Raw genomic sequence first — 21,994 nt, forward strand, 5'->3', positions numbered from 1 at the left:
ACATTTGATTATAATTTCATCACCTACTGGAAAGCCAAACCGAGTGCATTTTTTTAAAGCTATCACAAGAGATTTATAGATGCTATGAGCCTGTAGGCAATGTTACATAATTATCTGTTAATTATGGTCTCATTAACAAAATTAATTACAGTTAATTCTTTATGCATGACATTAGGCAAGCTATTCATTGCACACATGTCTCTGTATTTCTGAAACTGTTCTGTTTAAAAAAGAATTTTATAGAAAAAAGACAAACATTACAAATAAAGGATTTTCCAAAATGAAATGACTTCCATGGAAATCAAAAATCTGAAATGATTTTGACACTACTACGATTTCCATTCATTAACATTCTGCAAAACATTGTTCACAGAAGTCAGTCATACGGGTTTGGAATTTGGAGTTCTTAAATAACATTATTTTAATTTTGTGGTCTCTTCCAGGACTTTGAGCATTAAACAGGCCATACTCCTAGTGGGAGGTTTAATTTTCTTTTGGTTCGGACAGATGGCATGGCATACATACATTACACACATTTATTCATTTGGCAGACGCTTTTATCCAAAGCGACTTACAAGGAGAGCATATAAACATTTTGTCAACACGCTAAACAGTACCGTTAGTTTACTAGGAGGATTAAAGCTTGAGTAAGCAAAGAAGAGAATGAACAACAAGGTTTTTTTTTTGACAGACAAGACATACAGAGCTATTGGTTAGCATTGGTTAGTTATCTTGGTCTGCATACAGAAAACAGACCAAGATGGACCTTAAACTTGTCTCCAGAATTCTTTAAGTTTCAGTTGGCTTAACGTCAGTTCAGCAAGAAACAAGACTGAAAGACTGAAGAATGACGTTATCAATTGACAACGCTGGGGCATCATTGACTACCATAGTAGAAAAAAATTAAAAAGGTTGTCAAATGTGTTTGACAACTGTTCATAAATTCCTTAATATCAAATTGTGTTCAACAGAACAAAAAAAATACAATAGTTTCTTCTACTATGGTAGTCAATGATGTCCCAGAAATGTCAGTTGCTAACATTCTTCCAAATATCTTATATGTTCATCAGAACAAAGACATTTATAATGTTTGTTTGGAACAACTAGAGGGTGAGTAATTCATGACAGAATTTTCATTTTTAGGTGGAGTATCCCTTTAATCATGAGTATCCATATAACTGTGGATGTGCAACTTTCTTACTAAATAATTCATTCAATTTTTTTATACTCAAATCAATTTTTAACCTTTAATTTATTTACCTTCTTTTATACTAACAAGCATCATCATTTAAGAAAAACAAATTGCTGTAAATGTATTGCCTTTAGATGTTTAGTAAACAGGTGGAACGCATGAGACAATGCGTACAAATCAGTCTAGATAAAAAAGCATTGTTAGTTTTTTAAAAACATCAAACACAACAGACCTGGTTTCATCTTTAGATTGAGATATTTTAATTAAAACAATTAAAAAAATGGGAGAAACTACTCACTACTCACTCAGTAGTAACAATAAAACCAAATGACTTTACAACACTCAAACATCAGTAGAAATACAATACTTTAATGTGTGCTTCAAGGTAGGCTAGGCTGAATAAGTTTTCTATGCACATACATATTTCCTTAAAAATTAACAAAAAATTCCAACATCCTAGAAATATTGAAGGTTAAAATTGTTTTTGTTCTTGTTCCCCAGACCCTTGATTAAGCCTTTTCTACAGCGCATTTAATAAGAAGAGAGCTGTGCCTTTAACAGCAGTGGATATCTCTCACATCCTCTTGGTGGCTTTTTTAAAGAGTGCCACGGGCCCCATTGAGCCCGATTTGGGCTTGCGCTGGTCAAGCTGATGGAGGTTTCCTTCAGACACGCTCCGTACTACTATTCGGCTCGGCTCATTCTCAGAAGAAACTAGATGTGAGGGAAGAGAAAGGGAATAAAGGGTTTAAGATGAGTAGTTTCAAGAAGTATTAAACAATTGTTCATTATACATTTTAGAATTTCTTTTATATTATTTTTGAATTATATTTTCAGTTGAGTCAATTTTTTACTATATCAGGAACAGTTTTTTTAACTTTATTTTTTAGCATTTCCCGGTATACATTTATATGAATTCTTTTTACTTTTCAGGCTGCTAAATGAAGTATGGAACAGGCAAATTCAGGGAAGTTATGGCATTCTATTATTAAGGAGAAGGGAAGTGTGAGAAAACCACTGGGAGTAGGAGATTGTGTGCTTCTGGCTGTGAGCCTGACATCATTTCACAGCTGTCAGCCGGCCCGCCCATTACACTATTAGAATACTTTACCAAACATAATGGATTATGTGAGGACTTCATAAATGGAATATAATAAGAGACGCTTATGTTCCGCATCCAAGATACAAATGGAAAGCCTGTAGAGGGTAACTGCAATTATTCACGTATGGAGAGCGATGCGGTCGTACTAACCTTCAAAACGTCGGATTCGTAGTGGTTTAGATGCCTCGCAGGGTTCTCTCTTTATACGCTTGGGAGCTGCGGCTACGGCTTGAGAATGGTCCTCTTTCCCACTGTTGGAACTGTTGCACGCAAACACGCACACCAAGTGAGATTTTGGCAAATACCAAGAGTGCGAAATGTCAATGAGCCACGATCTAAATGGCTCCTTTTAATGCCCCAGTGAACACATCCCCCAATAAACACACACACATACCAGAATTTGCGCTTGCCCTTAGCAGCTGAGGTCATGGCCATATAAGAGGGTTTGGATCGTCGCAGGTCTAAAAGCGACGGAATTTCCGACCTAGGAAGAGTTTTTGGGATATTTATTCAAGCCAGTCGAAACAAGTCTACTTGGTTCACATTATTAAATACAATTAGAAAGTGTTGTTGGGTCAAGCTTACTATCAATACCGATTTTGATACCTTTTAGCCGGCTCTTTCCCATTGTTAGCTTGTAGCGCCTGGAGTGTCGTGTTCCTGGGTGGCTCAGGTGATAGAATCACAGTGTCATTAGCGGCACTGGCAGTATTTGTGTCCTCGGTATGACCGATGTCGAATGTCGAGTTCGGATCAAAGGTGCTGGAGCTGTGTGGCTGGCCCTGAGGAGTGTACTGTAGTGGGAACATGCCCTCATCTCGTAATACTTCCTGAAGCGCAGGTGGGTAATGGGACGGCACAGGAACGGCTCTGCCCTCATCTGGGTTTGCAGGAGATACAGATAGCTTCCTCCGGATGGGTTTTTTAGGACATTCAGCCTCTGGCTCCTGATGTTGAGGGATACAACCTGAGAGAGGAAGCACAAAATTCAACTATATTAGAAGTTCAATGCGTTATTTTTAGCAGCAAACCACTTTAAAATGTAATGGCAGGACTGTTTGTCTGACCAAGGGCAGATGAAGTATTTAAAAACTTGTTCAGACAAATACATTTGTTCCCCCATTTGGTACCACTAAAAGCACATAACTTACATTCTTTGTCATAATGTAATATTACTCAGTGTTTTTACCACCCGATTTGTCAGGCACATTTCCAGGTCTAAACCTGGACATATAGAACGAGCACACACACACAACAAATTCCCATCACTGATGCATATGCGCACGCATTCTTTACTCCTACAAGAGTGAATAATTTAGTCCCGCTCGTCACGTGCCCTTCTGAGTGCACATCAAGAGCTATACTAAAGAGCAGCTTTGCGTCGTCAAGACAGCCAGTACGTGTGTGCTTGTGCAAGTGGGTGTATGTGGGCGGGGAAGGAAAGGGAGGCTCCTGGAAGCTGTCGGAGGGGTCTGACGTTGGATATTGAGTGGCGGAGTATGCTGGAGCACGTTGCAGTCTGGCCGCACACTGACTCACACAATGCAGACGAGAGAGAGAGAGAGAGAGAGAGAGAGAGAGAGAGAGAGAGAGAGAGAGAGAGAGAGAGAGAGCGAGAGAGCGAGAGAGAGAGAGAGAGAGAGAGACTGCGGCTGCATCTTAAGCATTCTTGACCAACTGCGATGCTTCAGAGCTCCTGCTGGTCAAAGTGTTGACACACAGCCATCTCTCTTTCTCTCTGAGTCAGTGCTGATTCTCAGAAATCTGGATTGCATGAGAGAGAACCTGACATCCTGTTAATGACTAACTTTTAACAGCAAAAGAAAGTTTGAGAAGTAAAAACAAATCACTCATTGATGTCCTCTCTATTTAGACATCACCAGCGCACAAACACCAAACGCAATATAACTTTACAGACGAGACGCGGGGTGATGCTGATCAGGTGACAATGTGAAAAGAACGAGAGCTCGAGCGGTGGACAGTGATGTATGGCCCAGAGCGGAGGCAGAGGAATAGATGCAATCAGTAATTGGCGGCAGAGTGCTCTGGATGGCATATTTTTGGCTGTCGGGATTAGAACATGCATGAGGCGCTATTTCTGGAGGAAGCCACTGCGGATTAGGGTCGCCTGGCTCCCGCCTCTGTCTCTCTCTCACGCTCATCCCTCGCTCTCTTTTTATTGCAGAATCGTCCTCGGCCAATCCAGGAGCGTTTCACACTATATGTGATGGCTCCCCCTCCCTGCGCCGAGGAGTCATTTTATGAATGAAATTCGGAAGGGCGGAGGGTCGGCGCTAGGGAAATGTGCTAGATGTGGATGACGAGGTGAAACAGACAATGGAGCGATACAGAGAGAAAAATCCGATTGAAAACAGACAAAGTGGTAAGGACGGGGAGAGAAATGAATAAATGAAATTGTACACAAACACAGAAGCAAAAGCACAAATGGTGATGAGCGGAGGAGAAAAACAAAATCCAGGGTCAGGTGTGACACACGGGAAGCCAGCATCCTCGTGCACGGTGACACGTGACCCCTCCTGCGTCTCTCCTCTCTTCCATCACTATTTTCCATGTCTTCACTCTCTCGCTTCATCTATCCATCGAGCACTTGAGCACGAGTGCGGAGACGATAGCGTCATGAAGCGCGTTGGCGGTGGGGGTGGGGCGGATGTTCATTCATAACCCTTTCTTTGAATCTCTGTATCTTTCAGTTTCAGCACACAGGGCTTCGTCTCTTATTGTCTTTAGGAACTGGGACCACCGTGTGTGTTGTGAACTGAACGCAGCTCATTTCTGCAATGTTTTTTTTTACTTTTAAGGCACTTCAAAAACTATTCAAAATCATTTTCTTTTATGAAAATTGATATATAAAATTGATATACATTTGATTTTTGTCTTAACTCTAAAAAAAAATGACACTTGATTTTAAAGCAAGCAAGATCTCAAAATGGGGGTGCAGGATTTCAATGCGGCAACAAACTCTGATCTTATTCAAATAACGGGACAGTCCTCCAGAATGGTTATACAGACTAAGTCATCAGTAGAAAACTAAAGAACTTGTATGCATCCAAATGGTCAAGTCATAATTATTTTACAAACAAAGCAGAAAACAGTCTTAGGACTTTCTGGTTAAAAACTAATATTCCTCTCTAAGATGCAATGCCGCAAACCTCACAAACTCCAGCAAATCCAGCAACTGCTTCTTCCTCTGAATATCCCACTGTAGCAGCCTGGGAACTTGTAAACACAACATCTTTTCCCCAGCGGTCTAATAAAACCCTGTGCACCATTTATAAATGCAATATGACTCAGGCGGTGCGTGAACGGTCTGTAGGCGTGCCGTCGCTACACATCACCTGACTGATGCCTGTTCACGTTTACAAAACATGCTTGCTTTTATAGGCCAGTAAACAAATCATTATTCATCTTTAGTAAGCTCCATTTCGAAATAGTTTCTCCACCAATATAAAAAAGAAATGAAGTCATGTTTTACACTGTCCTGACCTGGTCAAATCCCATATGGTGTTTAAAATGAATCATTAAAATTTAAACAAGCAGTGGACGGGGGAAAAAAAACAATACAAAACAAAACAAAAGAAACACCCCAATCTCCGTCAAAAATGAGAAATTATACACACAGGAAACTTGTTTCTCTAACAAATACAATGTGCAACCAGGCAACTCATTGAGAATATCCCCATAATGCTACAGATGCAGAAGTTGAAAATATTTTTTAACAGTACTCGTCTTTGTTTTCTCGTTTTCTTCCTCAAGCAGGTCTCAGAATTTTCCTGAAATGTGTATTTCCCACAGCGTGTCTCAATCAAATGAGGAACACCTGTTCTGCAGCAAATATCATTACTCTCCATTTACTGAGCAATAACTCACATTTCCCAAAGCTTTCCTCTCTTCCCTTTCCCCTTTTTCTCACCCTTCTACTCCCTCCATCCTGTAAAATGTGTTTGTGTTTCATTCTGTGAACACAGGGTCTGTTCCTGAGCTATACCGTCAATACTGTTGTTGCTGTTCGGTAAGAATTACCAATATAATTGTGGTAGCGAAACTCAATTTTATCCTTTTATATCCTTCATGCACTAATATGATTTAGCTTTTAACAATTTTTATTTGGAAGCCTGCAGGTTAATGTTACACAGGGTCCAACTGCTGAAAAACACTGAAAGGAGACAGTTTGTTTCTCTGTGTTATTGATTTACAATCAAGCCTTTAATATTAAAAAAATATCTTTAATATAATTGTGTCGTTATTATTTTCCTTTTAAAATGGAAACGACTGGGTATGAAATGTGCCATATTTATGACTGTGCCTTACAAAAGCTTGCCTAAAAGAGGACTATTGTAAGCAAACGTTTTAGAAACCTAAAAGTCCAACCCATGTACATCTGTACAAAATAAGCATCGCTCTAACATGTTAACAGCACAGGCCACCTGTAAAAGAACACACACACAGGCGCACGCATTGCCTGTCAGTTTGAGCAATGACACAGACTTGGGCAGCTGGATTGATGACAGAAGCAGAGTATGTTGAAGCAGCGGGAGCCAGAGATGAGTTTACCTTTAGATGAGTTTGCGAGTCTGAGACGCTGGGAGCTTTGGCGTGTGCGTTTCTCTGCACCTGAATGACGAGAACGCATTGTTATTTATTTGCCCAGTTCCAATCTATTCAGGCCAATATATACATGGCACAGGAAGTAAACATGTGTTAATCAAGGCACATACATCTGTCAACACTCACACAATGCAGATCACATTACACTGACGCTGAAAACAGCAAGTCAATGCAGCGACACGGCATAAAAGCTTTATGATGAGGCTGCTGCTGTTTAACTCTTCACATACTTTTAAGTAAAAATCCTCCCTGCAGGGGTTTAGATGATCTCACTCTTCAAACATCTACAAACACTATTTAGGATTATTTCTCATCTCTAAACCATAAATGTAGTTTTTAAATAATACGTCCTATTCTGTTGTCTTCGTGTTGATCTATGCAAGTGAATAAAGCAAAATACATAATTTAAACTAAGAGAAATCATGCATATCACCTCAAGCAGGTTAAAAAAATGATACAACATTCTCATGATACCTTTCATTTAAATATTAATGAATTTTAACAAAGGTAAATACGCTAATGTTCTCCACTACTGAATGGCTGCACTAAAACACAGGAAACTGCAAACGGATCCAATAATGAATTAAACAACAACATTGCAAATACAAATCTGAGTATACTTGACGTAACACGAGTGCACGCAGTCAGTCTCATGCAAATAGCACTCGGTCACTTCTACTTCATAACAATAATAATACATCTAATTTCTATAGTGCCTTGCCAGAGCTCCAGAACACTTGACAATATTGACATTGTACAAACAAGCACTAGAGTCAGTGCTCGACACTGTAACAGCAATAACAGTTTATTCTGCACTAGGGTACTGATATCACAGAATCCCCTCTCCCTGCAAGGCTTTCATCATTAGTCATTTGCATTCTTGAACCCAATCAAGAGTGTAAACAAATCAGACATTAATGATGTCACTGGAGCAATTTTGAGCTAAAATCAGTCTTATTTTTAAACGCATCCATGGGCTGCGTGACACCGAAGCCTCCTGATGTTTGCCAGTTGCCAATGTGTCACAATAGTGATGAGAGTGACAACAGAACTGTTCATCTGTTTTTTATATTTTCTAAATGTTGACATTTCGCAAATGCCGTTGACATTTTTTATTGTTTGATTATATGAAATCAAACAACAACACTGACGGGAAAGAGAGAAAACTACTCTGGGCTGGTAAACTTTGTGTTCATGTTCCATTTATGAAGAGCATGTTAAATCTAAAATTAAAACTAACAACAAAAAAACACTGCAAACTCTTTGGATTTGAACTGTACCTGAAAACCTTGAACAGTTACTTCATTTTTGATCTATTGTTTTATTTAATTCTACAATTTAATGTAGTTATTTGTTCTTTATTTTGATTACTAAATTGTGTTAATCACATAAAAAAATAATTGTGAAACGTTAAAATGCTACGTGCAATTTTCTCAATTAAATTAATTTGAATACAAAATGTCTAACTTCTTAAACTAAGGGAGTGTATTTAATAAATATTATATAGTGTTTCTGTTGTTGTATAAAAATTGTTTTTGAGAGCCACACAAATTTCCAAAATTACCAAACTGTTGATATCGGCAGCAATAAAAAAAGGTATTCTGTATTACAGCTAATGGTGTCACAATGGCTGCATACAACTGAATGTTTGCAGAATAGAAGTTTTTGTTTACATAATATATGTTGGTATACTGTGTATATATATTCTGTCAGTATCTAGTTGACACTTCAACAGAGTAGGTTGTTGTATAGCACCCATTTAACATTTCACCCCACTAAAACAATAAATAAACAAAATTCTAGTTAAACTGGACTGCATTCTTTTTTCAATTTCAATAGACATTGCAATAATATTGTTATCAAGATTTCTTTTGCCCACAATAACTGAAGTAAAAATCGGATTTTGTGACAGTCCTATTTACTGCAAATCAGCGCTTTGTTGGGAACACAATTAAGGAAATATTTTCAGCATTTAATGTGTAGTTTGACTTTTCGCCACTCACTGCACGGCGTGCTCTGGTGAGAAACGAGGTCCGAGAAAGACAGGATGGGCTGTAGATGAGTGCTTCCTGTGCCACCATTGTTCCTCTCTGGTTTCTCCTGGTCTGCCCAGACCACACCCCTTTCTCTGTTCACCAGCCGCTCAAGCTCCTCCCTCTCGGCATCATCTGTGGCGATGCTCGCTGCCTTCAACGCCAGGTGCTGTCGGCGGCAGGTGGACAGCAGGGCGTTTACCAACCTGACAGGACAGGTGCAGAACAAAAGTGATCTAGTTGAATGATACTGATGGAGGTATTTACATTGCAAATTTCAAATTCATCTGAATAATACAAAGAACTGTCCACAAAAAAATGCTCCAGTGCATGTAAAAAGGCGCGAGGCTTCCCGCAAACGCATAAATTCTGGGTGACGAAGCCTGCCGTTATGAACCCTATACGAGTGTTGACTCATACTTGTGTGTGTGAGCGTTTTCCTGGTCTTGCACACCGATGAGGTGGTTTGTGTGCTTGATGCGTTGCTGAAGGTCGCTGATCTGCACCTGCAGCTGATGGCACTGTAGTTCTCGTTTCAGCTCCTGCGGGCACAAAGACATCTTAACACAATGAAGTCAGTGCTAAGACCCTAGCCCCTTGATATAAATGGAAGGCTATCAGTAGCACTCAATTCACACAATTTCTATCAAAAAGGTAGGCCTCCACTATACAAAAGGTCCTTCCAGGATGTGTTAAGATGAGGCAGCATATAAAATGCACCAATTCTTCATATTTCTTCTACAATACTTACATCTTAAAAATGTGTTATTTAATTTTTAATCAAATTTGTTTTTGTTAGAATTTGTATGATCTGATGTGCCTATATTTTCAAGTTCTATTTTGATATTTTTGGAATATGTTAATTAGCGAAACATTGTAATGCTAAATATGGCTAGCAACGTTTGACAAATTTAAGCATCAAATTTCACAGAGTTGTACATTTAGAGGTTTCATATGTTTGATTGTGATCCCTGTGAAGACAATAAATTCAGAAAGAATCTGTCGTCGGCTATATTATTGACTCAAACCGGCCTGCTGGGGTGAGTACCATCCCAATAAATGTTCAGAAACAGTTTTCCAGCAGTCTCTTAAGACTGCTTAAGAGTCCATCCTGACAATCATATTAACAGTAGCATCCATCAGCACAAAGGTAGGGCTGCTCGTCCTCACTTCATCTATTAGATCAGTGGTTCTCAAACTTTTTTGGCTTAAGCACCCCTTTTTATGATTTTTTCAAGCCAAGTACCCCTTGACCAGACAACAACATTTTGCTTTAAAATACAGTGAAATGAGAGTCAGAAAGTTATTATATCTGATGCCCCCGAGCAGGTTTATTGCTTATCAACATTTCTGTATGTAGCTTTATGCAACTATGTAAATCTCTTAAGTATTAGGTATAACAGTTAAAGGTAAATCAGTGTTTTTCAGTTCAGTAAAAGTTTATTGTGATCATTTTTTTTTTTTAAACTTTTTTTCAACAGTTTGAAAAACTCGTACGATGCTTCGAGTGGTTTTGCTGATGCACGTGTGGCTTTTTTCATGTTTTCTTGGCATGGTGTAAATTCATGAAATTTTCTTCTGAAAAACTCCAGTGAGTTCCTGACCTGATTTGGGTGTTTAGTCCGGAGATGCCGTTGAAGATGAGCTGGCTTCATTGTGCTGTTATAACAGCTCACCACATAAAAAGCACAGGAGGAGCTTGTCCTCTTTTAAGAAGCCACCTGTCCATTTTATCGCGACCTCTCCTAACTTACATTATTTCGCGCCCAGATACTGCTCCTGATTCCGGTTCCGGGATTTTCAGGCCAAGTCATATTCTTTTAACCAATAGCGTTTTAAAGGGATATGTTTTGAACCACTTTACATAGTATTGCCAGTTTGCGTATTTTAAAAGCTATTTTTAATCTATGAAAAAATTATACTTATCTAGACAAATAATCAACGATCTATAACTTTTCAGTGCATTTTTTATTTATCTTATAAGACCAAACAATGTTTTCTGAAACTCTTAATAATTAACAGAAAAAAAAGAACAAAATAAAAGAACCACTAAAGACCAAAAATGTTGTTTGTATTCGAGTGCTTTTCACTTTTTCTACCTTTTAGCAGTGAAACCATATTCCTGAAACTTGGCTACACCTGACACCCGTTTGAGTGTTTGACAAGCTACATGACTAGTTTCAGTGTTTGACTAGCTACATGACTAGTTTCAGTGTTTGACAAGCTACATGACTAGTTTCAGTGTTTGACTAGCTACAGTGACTAGTTACAGTGTTTGACCATTTTTTTCAAGGTAACCGTTAAGAAGGTAGCCTATCACTTTAACATTTCCATGGCGACGCGGCACTGCGTATCATGTGACACACCGCAGAGCCACAGCAGCTGTATGACTGATGCATTGCTTTTACATAATTTTTCGTTTTTACTCAAAAAAATTCACAAACTGTTTACTATGTCATGAAATATCTGACATTCCGATTGTCAAATATGTGCATGTGAATGTGTTTTGTTGTTTAAACACTTTTATAATGATCGCGTTATAAGCGTTATTGAGCTATAATTGGGCGCCGCCATGTTTGTTTCCGCCGTGGTCTGAGATCTGTCGGATTTACATCACATGAATTCATCCACTTCTCTTAAAAACACAAACGTAAGTGCCTTGTGAACTGGTAGAAGAATTGAGTGATCTTAACAATTGCTTAAATTGCAGATACTGTGTCTGATCTGAATAAAACACATCCGTCAAATTACATTTGAGGAGATTGTTATTGCCGCTTCCATGAATGTTCTACTCACACCGGTGTGATCGTACGCGGCAAAGGGTTAACAAACATTATGAAAAGTGAATTTAAGACATTGAGGCCAGGCTGGAACCCTGCAATTGACAGAAATCCGTCATAGACTCGCTGCAATTAACGGAAATCCGTCGTAGCGACGGAGAACTTTAATCCATGATATAAAAATACTATTGTCATAATTTATTGATTTTCATAATTTTTTCCTAAATGTCAGTTTCTCTCACGTACCCCCTCTGCAGTACCCCCATTTGAGAACCACTGTATTAGATGACACATTTTAATACAACGTCATGACCAGGAACGAGACCGACATGGATTTTCAGGTGAAGAAGAGAACGATGAGATTAAACCATCTCATCTATGCGCTATAATGAGCAAAGGCAACGGAGGCGAGATGCTACAAAAATGATGAAACGGCTCAGATGTTGTTTTTAGTCTAGCTCCTTGTTTTCTTTGTGTCGCACTAAAAATGCACCTTCTGAGGAGCCTTCTACCCCCTCTGACGCAAGAAAACGCAAAACAGCAGAGCACAGAACATTTGACGGGCGGGTGCGTCACTACTCCGTTCTACTTCCAGGAAAAGAAAAAAAAACAGGAGAGGAAAAATGAGAGCGAGAAAAGAGGTGTGGATTTAGGCAAGCAGCTGTAGGGAGTGACGAAGAAAAATAATTGATTTTCCTTTTATTAAGACATCCTCTGGTGGGCAAATGGAGAGATGAAGTGAAAGAAGGGGCGAGTGAGAGAGAGATATTCAGTGTCTATCGAAGGGCCACAATTTGACAGCTCATGTATTAATGTAAGAAAACATCGATATACATTTTTATTGCCCATTCATGGATGAATGAATCACCACCAACAGCAGGACCACTGAACGGTGCGCATGCTTGCAAAATTTCTCCAGCGCAACTTGACCGTCAAGTTAAAAACATACGCTCGGGTGCATTAAAACATCGAGGCACAATTTATGACTTGGCCGTCATTACAGATGGGCTCAAACAAGTGCTTCAGAAGAGCTCTGCTATCCAGGGCCTCAGAGGTGTAAGCCTGCTTCAGACATCACAACACTACAGGCTGGCACCCTAGTGCTTCATTGCCTGGCTAGAAAACATGAAAACATTCGAAATGAAGTTCAGAAATGGATAACAAGCCAGCGTTAAAAAAAAAAGAAATGACTCAGATTTGGAGTATAGAGTTTTCTAATTAAATTCATTATCCTGAACTATTCTGTAATTGCCGGCGGGGAGGGCTCACAGCATGGCCACGTCAAAACCAAACAACAGTGAACTGAATGATAATGCAGTTGACTTCCTGCAACTGCATGTATTTTGCATTCATCATATGTGTAACAGCTGTTCCGGGGGAGACGCTAGTGGCACCGTCGCACGCGGTTGTGAATGTGAAGGGTAAAAAAACCCCCTACATACTGTATATCCAAGGGTTCCCTCACTTTCTGACTAATAAATGGCACTTCTGTGACCTTTCCAGTTGTTTGTGATTACTGGAATTTATAATTAATCTAATTCATACTGACTGTTACGCGAAAATGATTGGGAAAGAGTATTTCATGAAATATTTTACAGCAGGATAAAACTAAACTCTTGACCCTGCACTAACCTCGGGGGACTGTCCTTCATGTCCCAGCAGCTTCATTTCGTTCTCGATGCGGTGAAGCCATCCCTCGTTTTCCTGAAAGTGCTTTTCACTCTCCAGCAAACGTTTTTGCAGGTGCTCCTGGTGAGACTTCAGGGAGGACAGCTTACGCTCGTACTTACAAGTGGCCTGAAACGCACAAAAACACGGCATGACTGAAATCGCTTTTCTGTGAAAGGGTGTTTCACACCCACAGGATGTGCACACTTTTTAACCAATGAATTTAAAGCAAACATTTTTTTGTCCTTCAGTTTTTTATTAAAAAACAATGAACAAATTCGGATCAATTAGATTCAGAATAACTTGTTAAAGGAATAGTTCACCCAAAAGTGAAAATTCTGTCTTTATTTACTCACCTTGAAAGCTGTACTTCACCCCTGAATCAAAATTTCCCCATGTTTTACTCACCCTCAAGGCATCCTTGGAAGTAAAACGATACGTGGTATTATAACTCCGACTGCATTATTCTCCAAGAAGAAAACCATATTCAGTTAGGATGCGTTGAGGGTGAGTAAAACTTGGGGAAATTTTGATTCAGGGGTGACGTACCGCTTTAAAGTGATACTTCACCCAAAAATGAAAATTCTGTCATCATTTACTCACCTTCGAGTTGTTCCAAATGTGTAAAAAATTTTTTTGTTCTGATGAACACAGAGAAAGATATTTGGAATAATGCTTATAACCAAACAGATCTCAACACCAATTGGCTCCCATAGTTGGAAAAAATACTTTTTTTCTGTAGAACACATAAGACGACATTTTGAAGAATGTAGGACAGCAAACAGGTCTGGGGCACTTTTGAATACCGATGTTTTTTTCATACAATGGTAGCCGTGATCTGTCTGGTTATAAGCATTATTCCAAATATTTTTCTCTGTGTTCATCAGAACAAAAAAAATGTATACACATTTGGAACAACTTGAAGGTGAGTAAATGATGACATCATTTTTGGGTGAAGTATCCCTTTAAGTTGTTCCACATCTGTATAAATGTCTTTGCTCTGATGAACACAGAGAAAGATATTTGAAAGAACGCTTGTAACCAAACAGTTCTTGGGCACCATTGACTAAAATACAATGGTAGTTAAAAGTACCAGAGAACTGTTTGCCTTCATACATTCTTCAAAATATCTTCTTTTGTGTTCAACAGCACAAAGAAATTCATTAAGCATTTTTTCAATATTCTATGGTAGTCAATGGTCCCCAGAACTGTTTGGTGACAGAAAATGATGACAGAATCTTCATTTTTGGGTGAACTATCCCTTTAATAAATGAGACCAAAGAACCCGCTGAGAATGGGTCACTCACAAAGACCCAGTTGAGATTTACTCTAAGAGTTAAACTCGAGAGCAAAAATTAGCATACAAAGTGTACCTACAGAAACGTATATTCATTATATACAGATCTCCAGGCTGAGATTTCATTGTATTTTTAAGTTTTTAAGTCCAGCTTTTGAGAGACAAAGCATCTTCAGCAGTATGTATTTCAAGTGGTTGCGTGTATGTGTGTAAATTGGTGGCGTTACCCTCTCGGTCCTGTTGTCGGGGAAGAAGATCAGGCTCTGCTGGTGCCACAGCTCCCTGTGTCTCATGGTAAGCCTGCTTTCATACAGGCGCTTTTCAATGTCCAGCTGCTCTTTACGGACCAGCTGACGTGCTGCAAACACGCTACGCAGGGACTCGGACATTCTGCAAAAAGACAGAAGCATGCAGTTATTCAATCATAGTCCCTATTTAATGGATGGCATCATCTCCTTGCATATAAACAGACATTAAAAACATCTAAAAATTATAAAAAACATTAAAAATATAAAAACATAGAGATTTGGCCTGGTACACACTCGGTCAGCAGGATCTGAAAGCCTTCTGATTAGTTCTAATCATGCATTACAAAATAGTGCAAAACATTGGATGAACCTGAAAAGATCACATGTATGGAGACATGCACACCACACAAAACAGTGTCTCAGTAAGCTGTCTAGGAACATAGCCACACAAAACAGTGTCTCAGTAAGCTGTCTAGGAACATAGCCAAAGCAAACTTTATTGCATCTTTTCTCTTCTATGTAACATCATTAAACGCTAAGGGGCATTGCACTTCTATTCAAACAAAAATGTCTTCCAGTGAGAGCTTTCACTGCCGCCGCACACTGCCACTGCATTCGCTGACTCAATGAACGCCGAGATATCACCTGCGTGTGGGCGATATCAGGTTCTACTTACAAAAATAAAGAAAATAAATAAACCCATTCAGAGAGTGAGAGTGCAGAAGCTTTATTCGGGGCCGTAATGTTGGTGCAGCAGCCGACACTGCCAGACTCCTGCAGATTTTTAATGCGGGTGGGAGCGTGCAGCCTCTCCTCGCCACTAAGCATCTCTCTCCCTCTCTGCAAGTTGTGAATTCTGATGCCGGTGAATGAAACACGTAGGAGTGAGACTCATTCAGCTTTCCCCCTCCTCCTTCCCCGCTCTATCCCTCCCACCCTTGCGTTTTTCCCTCTTTCTCGCTTCCCTGTGCCCATCCTTCGTTCTCTCCATCCCTCCCATATATGGACGTTGCTGCAGTTTTTGCTGATGAGAACCACTGACAATAACCCAGAGAGAACGACACGTTTGGGCCGAGGGTGGGGCTTGGGCTGCGTCGTGCAAACTGCGAAACATTTTTTAGCTATAACATGCAAAAAACAGTACAACAAATAAACAACCCTGAAAAATTCAAGAAACAAAGGAGAACTTGAAGCACAAGGCTCTGACTCTCCACCGGGCCTGATGAAAAATGCAGAGGTAAGGAGACCTCCACCTGCGATGGTGTCTGGCTTTGTCCTGTGTACTCTTACTTATGAATAATTGAGACGTATTCAAAGTTTCAAAGGACAGCGATAAAGAGCCGCGCATCACACGTGGCATAAAATAAACAAAATGTAAACAAATGCAAACACATGCCCCAATTTGCAGAATGATGCCTGCACCAAGTTTGCTACACTTAAAGAGCAAACGTAACTGTCTTGTTTGCACACACATGCACACGGTGCTTACTTCTCAAATTCGGCCTCTCTCTTGACGGGGATTGGATTGAGGGCAGGAACCTCCACCTTCCGCTCTTCATACTCTTTGAGTTTCTGTTTCAACATGATGATCTGCAAGGACACACACACATTTAGCCTTGGTCTCATTACACAAACTGGGGCCAATTGCATAAACATAGCCGCTAGGTTAAGACTGTGTCTTAACAACTAGTCTCACTGACTAGCAATTCGTTAGGAGTAATAAGTCTTACTTTTTAGAAATTAGACCAATCTACCAATATATGTGACTGACTTAAAGAAGTTATGACCAGTTTTGAAGAAAAAAATTGGATGACTAACTTGTAAGACTAGTCTAAGCAGTTTATGCAACTGGCCCCTGGTATCATGCAGATTAGACCCATCTCACCTATCATGAGAAACAAACCAGATTTACTAACTAAATAGTTCCACATAGCGGAGAGGCTGTGTCCGATAGGACTAAACAAGGTAAAATGTGTACGAAGTTGACTTTTCCACAAACAATCAAATCACACACATAAGACTGTGGAATATCTGTTATTTTATACAGTATATATACGCAGTCTTTTAAAATATATAGCACCTTGTTGTCTTACTACTTCTGTATACTTCCTGTTTCAGTCTTCGAACACACCCATAACCAAAGATAAGATTCAAGTTGCAAACCTGTTTTATTTTTATTACCTCTGCTTTCTGCTTTTCGCAGATGATGGCATACTGGCCGATGTGACTGTCCAAGCTCATGACATTACTCTTCAGCTGAAACACAGGGAGATCAAGAGAGAACACAAACAAGACGCATCCGCTGCGGTTACAATCACATTTCGATTCTGTCAAAATCAACTTGTGCAGTCTTTGGTGATTTAAGGCATGCTGTTGGACTGCTGAAACTGCGTGTATGTGTGTGGGACTTACAGTGGATTTGATCTCCTTGGCGCGGTTGGCATATTTGAGCGTGTTGTGAGTGTCTTCGTAGGAGAGAGAGGACGGGCTGACGTTAGCGATCATCACAGTTCGGCAGTTTCCACCCAGAGAGTCTTTGAGGAGCCGTGTCAGCTTGCTATCTCTGTAAGGAATGTGCGTCTTCTTACACTGAGAAGAGAAATAAACAACAACATAAAACTAATGCAAAATTTCATGAAATGACATCTACGAGACAAGGTAACATGGAATGGATACAGATTGCCAGAATTGGGTTAGGCTTAAAATTTCATTTCGGGCCATTTCTCAATTCAAACACTTATTTTAAAGCACAATCCTTAAAAATGCGTAGATTTCAATTTATAAACATTTTGTTTTTAAAGATCCTACCAGATCCTGACAATAATTTCAAATTTGTCTCAATTATGTACAACTTCAATAGCTTTGTGCTGTTACACATGTTCAAACAGCCAGTTGGCACGATCTCTTTCATCTCGACGGCCCTATTGACCTTCGAATAAAAGCATTCACGAACCAACTGCCCAATGAATCTCAGGATCTGATGACTGGTGTGCATCCACATCACATCAAAGCCAACTTTCCACTTAGGTGATCTGAAACTGTTAACATCATTTGACAACACTAACACAAACATAGTAATGTCTGTATATCCGAGTACGTCCAGCTGATGTCACAAACTATAGCCTACATCTGGACTGTGTGTGTGGTAATGTTTTCATTACAGAACCAAGCAGTGCCCTGCTGGGAACACAGCAAATCTCCATGCAAAGGGGTGAAACGAAGAGCGTGTCCCATTTTTCAGTCGATTTTTAGTGTTCTGTCAGAAATTACTGCAGTAATATGAAAAGCAGGAGTAAAAAAACTGACTTAGCGGTAAAATACCAGCTTACGTAACAACCCACACAGCACTCGCCATTGCTAGCAATCACTTCTCTGAAGGCGGCATGTTCCCTCTGTTGGCACAACTGCGTTAGCAGTGCGCGCGCGTGTGTGTGTGCGAGTGGCCCGTTTCGGCCCTCCCAAGAGAATGTGGGTAAGGAGAGCCGTCTGTGTGACAGGTTAATTTATGCGGATGGCATGAAAACAATACCCATGAAGCTGCACTGTGGAGGGGCCCAGAGACAGGGCCAAACCTCCTCACCTTACACACACACACACACACACACACACACACTAGCCAAAACACACCAGCATCAAACGAAAACTACAAAACCACAAAAGACACAAAACAAACGTACATAAACAAATAAAACACACAAACACACTCCCTTGAGGAAATGTAATCCATAGACATTGCCAAAACAACAATACAGAATACAAATACGATACGTGCACAGTTTAATAGCAGGGAATGAGCAGGGACCTGGTTATATTATATTGATATCTACATAAACAATGCTGGCCCACTTCCTATATCAGTTCTTTAACGCTACATAAACGTTTAAACAAAATACAACCACAATTTATAACAGATTTAAAATATTAAGTATCTTTAAGGTTTAATTATATATGTCAGATTTAAAAATAAATTGAAAATTCACTTAGGGGTGTACTCACTTTTGTTGCCAGCGGTTTAGACATTAATGGCTGTGTGTTGAGTTATTTTGAGGGGACAGCAAATTTACACTGTTATACAAGCTATAAACTCACTACTTGACATTGTAGCATAGTGTCATTTCTTCAGTGTTGTCACATGAAAAGATCTAATAAAATATTTACTAAAATGTGAGGGGTGTACTCACTTCTGTGAGATTCTGTATATACATCTATATTATAACATATAATACATCTAAATATTTCCTAAATATATATACATGATGTGTGTATGTTTTTGTGTTTATCAATACAAAATTAATATGCAGAATACACAGACATAAGGGCGCTTTCTCACCTTTAACTCCGTTCATTTGGTCCGGACCAATGGCAAAAAATGATACATTGTAGAATTTTTCAGCTGTGTTGGTTCCTTTTCACACCACACTGATTGTTTGGTCCGAACCAGTTGAAACGAACCAAAATGCAGTCACGTGACAACACATCACTCATTGGCAAGAGAACGTATTTCCTAAACGAAATATACTCACAATCAACATCGCGTGTCAGATGTGGTAACGTTAGCCCGGTCAACAGTGCCAGCATCAGTCGCATCATTGTCAGCGGTGATGGCGATCTCAACAACATCCACCAGGTCGACGTCCGCTTTTGTCCCAAGTATATTATCGAGGTCATCGTACCAGGGGAACTTGTACATCCTGCACTTGGATGCACAGCTGGTGGAGTTTCTTTACCTTGACCCCGGCTTTGTTCCACAGATCTATTAAACCCCCTTTCCCTGAGTTGTTGGCTAAACAATGAAAATAGCAGGCATTTCTTGCGAGGTTTTGAAAGTTGGGATGTAATATGGTCATCAGACCAAATTTCTACGAGGCTCCACACCTCCTCACAACTCCAAGTTTGTCCGCGAGCTGCCATGCTAGTGCAAACTGTCAACAAACACTTGTCATCATTCCATAATGCACTGACTACGGCAGCTGGTTTAGTCCAAAAAAGTGCAGTATTTTTTACATTTTGGTCTGTTCGAGGTCGGATCACGTTCTCACCACAAAAGAACCGCTCCAGGGTTCTTTTGAAAGCGTACCTAGACCACCTCTTCGATGAGGTCTCGGTACGCTCATTTGGTCCGATTTTGGTGCGCACTCGAGTGCGATTGCAGCATTCACACCTGCAACCCAAATGAACCGCACCATGAAAAAAACGAACTCTGGTGCGATTCAACCGTACTAAATGAGTCAGGTGTGAAAGCACTCTTAGACTGACTCGACATATTCTGGTTGAAGAAAAAAAATTCTAGTAACAAAAATCATTCATTGCATGCATAATATTTTACATTACTCTGTGATTAAATGGACAACTCAATATTTAATGGATAAAACAAATAAGTAGCAGTGCTTACAACACAACCACACTGATGTACCCCACAAAAAATAAAGTCAAAGAATGTGGTCTAAAAAATAAGAAACTACATTGCCTGTCTGGATTTTTTTTGCCTGTCCTTCCATTCGAATGATCTAAACTCATGCAATTAGGAGTAATTTGAAGAAATCACTTTGAAACACATTCGCATTTACTGAAAACTAATGAGATGTAAAAGCTAAGTGTCAGGATTTGAAATGTACACTGGAGCAAATACACACCAAACACCCAATAATAATTAAGGCATGGTTTAGAATGGTTTATGGCACAAAACAAACACTGCGAGGAAGATTTAACAGCTGTTTTCCAAGGCTACGTTCTATATCCGTCACGGGCTAATAGGATTGGGTGGTAAATTACCCTTAAACCTTCTGAGACGGAAAATCTGAATACAATTCCACACAATGTCTCTGATGGAGGTGTACTGGAGTCAGCACTGATGCACAAGTAAGAGCCCGACACACACACAAAAAGCAGCCCTAAGAGAGATAAGCGCACAGAATCCAAGCTAAAAGAGTTGTAAGTATTCCAGCTGATAGCGTCAGTCATTGAACCACAGAGCCCTTCGGTTTGTCCCAAAAGCAAAAAGCAGAGAGGAAGGGTAATACCACCACAAGCAATGGCAGTGCCACACCACACTATGAACCAAGCTGACCCAGAATGGATAAAGACCAAGAAAGGTTAGACTGAAGAGAAGTAAAAGTGATACAACATGTTTGTTTACATCAGAACAAGATGCCGGTGATGTGTTCTTAGTAGGTCCATACAAAATCTGCAAACCTTTGTTGCATTTGAGCTGCACTCATTGGGGGGAAAGTTTGAGGAAAGGACTTGAATATGGTAAATTGAGCTTTCGGCATGCACAGTATCATTTCAGGTCTGCCTTTGAGAGAAAAGGTAAGTATCAAAGGGCTGTATCAAAGTGAGCGATGGAGGCTGTCAGCTCTGTGGATTACAGCTATGCTATATGGAAGAGTGCGTGCTCTGAATGCCCCGAGTATCCACAGAGTCCTGTTCAAGATCAAGTCTCTCCTAAATGTGTATTTCAACAACACACATCTCTGTAAGCTACACTGCTGGTCAAACATACAAACAAACAACAACACTTTTAAAGTGAGTGACTACAAAAACAAAATTCATAACATAACCTTTGCCTAACAAAATTGCCTTCTATAAAGGACAAATTCCAGCATTACAGATGTGACATTTTCAGTCAAAACTTGAAATATAAATACTCAGAGAATGTATTTATTACCTATATATGTTGAACTATCGGTTTATATTTTACTAAACACCTGAGCCCTGATGATGGAGTTTTCCCCAGTCCAGACATCAGAAAAAAATGATCAGGATATTTTAAAAGAGAGTAATTTCTTGCTTTATGGATGTGACAAAAAGACAAAAACTTTTGAGACAACAACATACTTTGTAGAATTTCTGTGAATTAAAAATACAAAGCAGAAGCAAATATATCCGGTAAATGAAGAAGGGGTGGATCTTCATAGCCCCCCAATTTTTTTTCATTTTCATGAACCATTTATGAGGAATATGGGCCGTAATGAATGTGACAATTCACTTACCCTAAAAAACTCTTCTTTAAAAACACAAAAAAGTTTTAAAAACTTTAAAAGAGAGA

The 21,994-nt window shown here is 39.6% G+C and overlaps 1 protein-coding gene across 2 annotated transcripts in view; it reads right to left on the reverse strand.

Moving 5' to 3' along the window:
* Positions 1–721: 721 nt before the first annotated feature.
* kif18a (kinesin family member 18A) overlaps positions 722–21,994 on the reverse strand; it is a 32,455-nt gene continuing 11,182 nt past the window's right edge. Inside the window, exons 7-18 of one of the 2 annotated variants that reach the window (XM_057334630.1) lie at positions 17,359–17,535; positions 17,128–17,202; positions 16,436–16,536; positions 14,926–15,088; positions 13,366–13,530; positions 9,374–9,495; positions 8,924–9,159; positions 6,867–6,926; positions 2,901–3,261; positions 2,689–2,778; positions 2,445–2,554; positions 723–1,906 (exon numbers count right to left, since the gene is read on the reverse strand). In XM_057334630.1, coding sequence (XP_057190613.1) covers positions 1,767–1,906; positions 2,445–2,554; positions 2,689–2,778; positions 2,901–3,261; positions 6,867–6,926; positions 8,924–9,159; positions 9,374–9,495; positions 13,366–13,530; positions 14,926–15,088; positions 16,436–16,536; positions 17,128–17,202; positions 17,359–17,535 — 1,800 coding nt within the window. In that variant the 3' untranslated portion in view covers positions 723–1,766. Of the gene's footprint in view, positions 1,907–2,444; positions 2,555–2,688; positions 2,779–2,900; positions 3,262–6,866; positions 6,927–8,923; positions 9,160–9,373; positions 9,496–13,365; positions 13,531–14,925; positions 15,089–16,435; positions 16,537–17,127; positions 17,203–17,358; positions 17,536–21,994 lie in introns of both variants that reach the window. The other variant, XM_057335354.1, reaches the window with a different exon arrangement.

This window comes from Triplophysa rosa, linkage group LG1, assembly GCF_024868665.1.
Source record: "Triplophysa rosa linkage group LG1, Trosa_1v2, whole genome shotgun sequence".
Classification (NCBI taxonomy): domain Eukaryota; kingdom Metazoa; phylum Chordata; class Actinopteri; order Cypriniformes; family Nemacheilidae; genus Triplophysa; species Triplophysa rosa.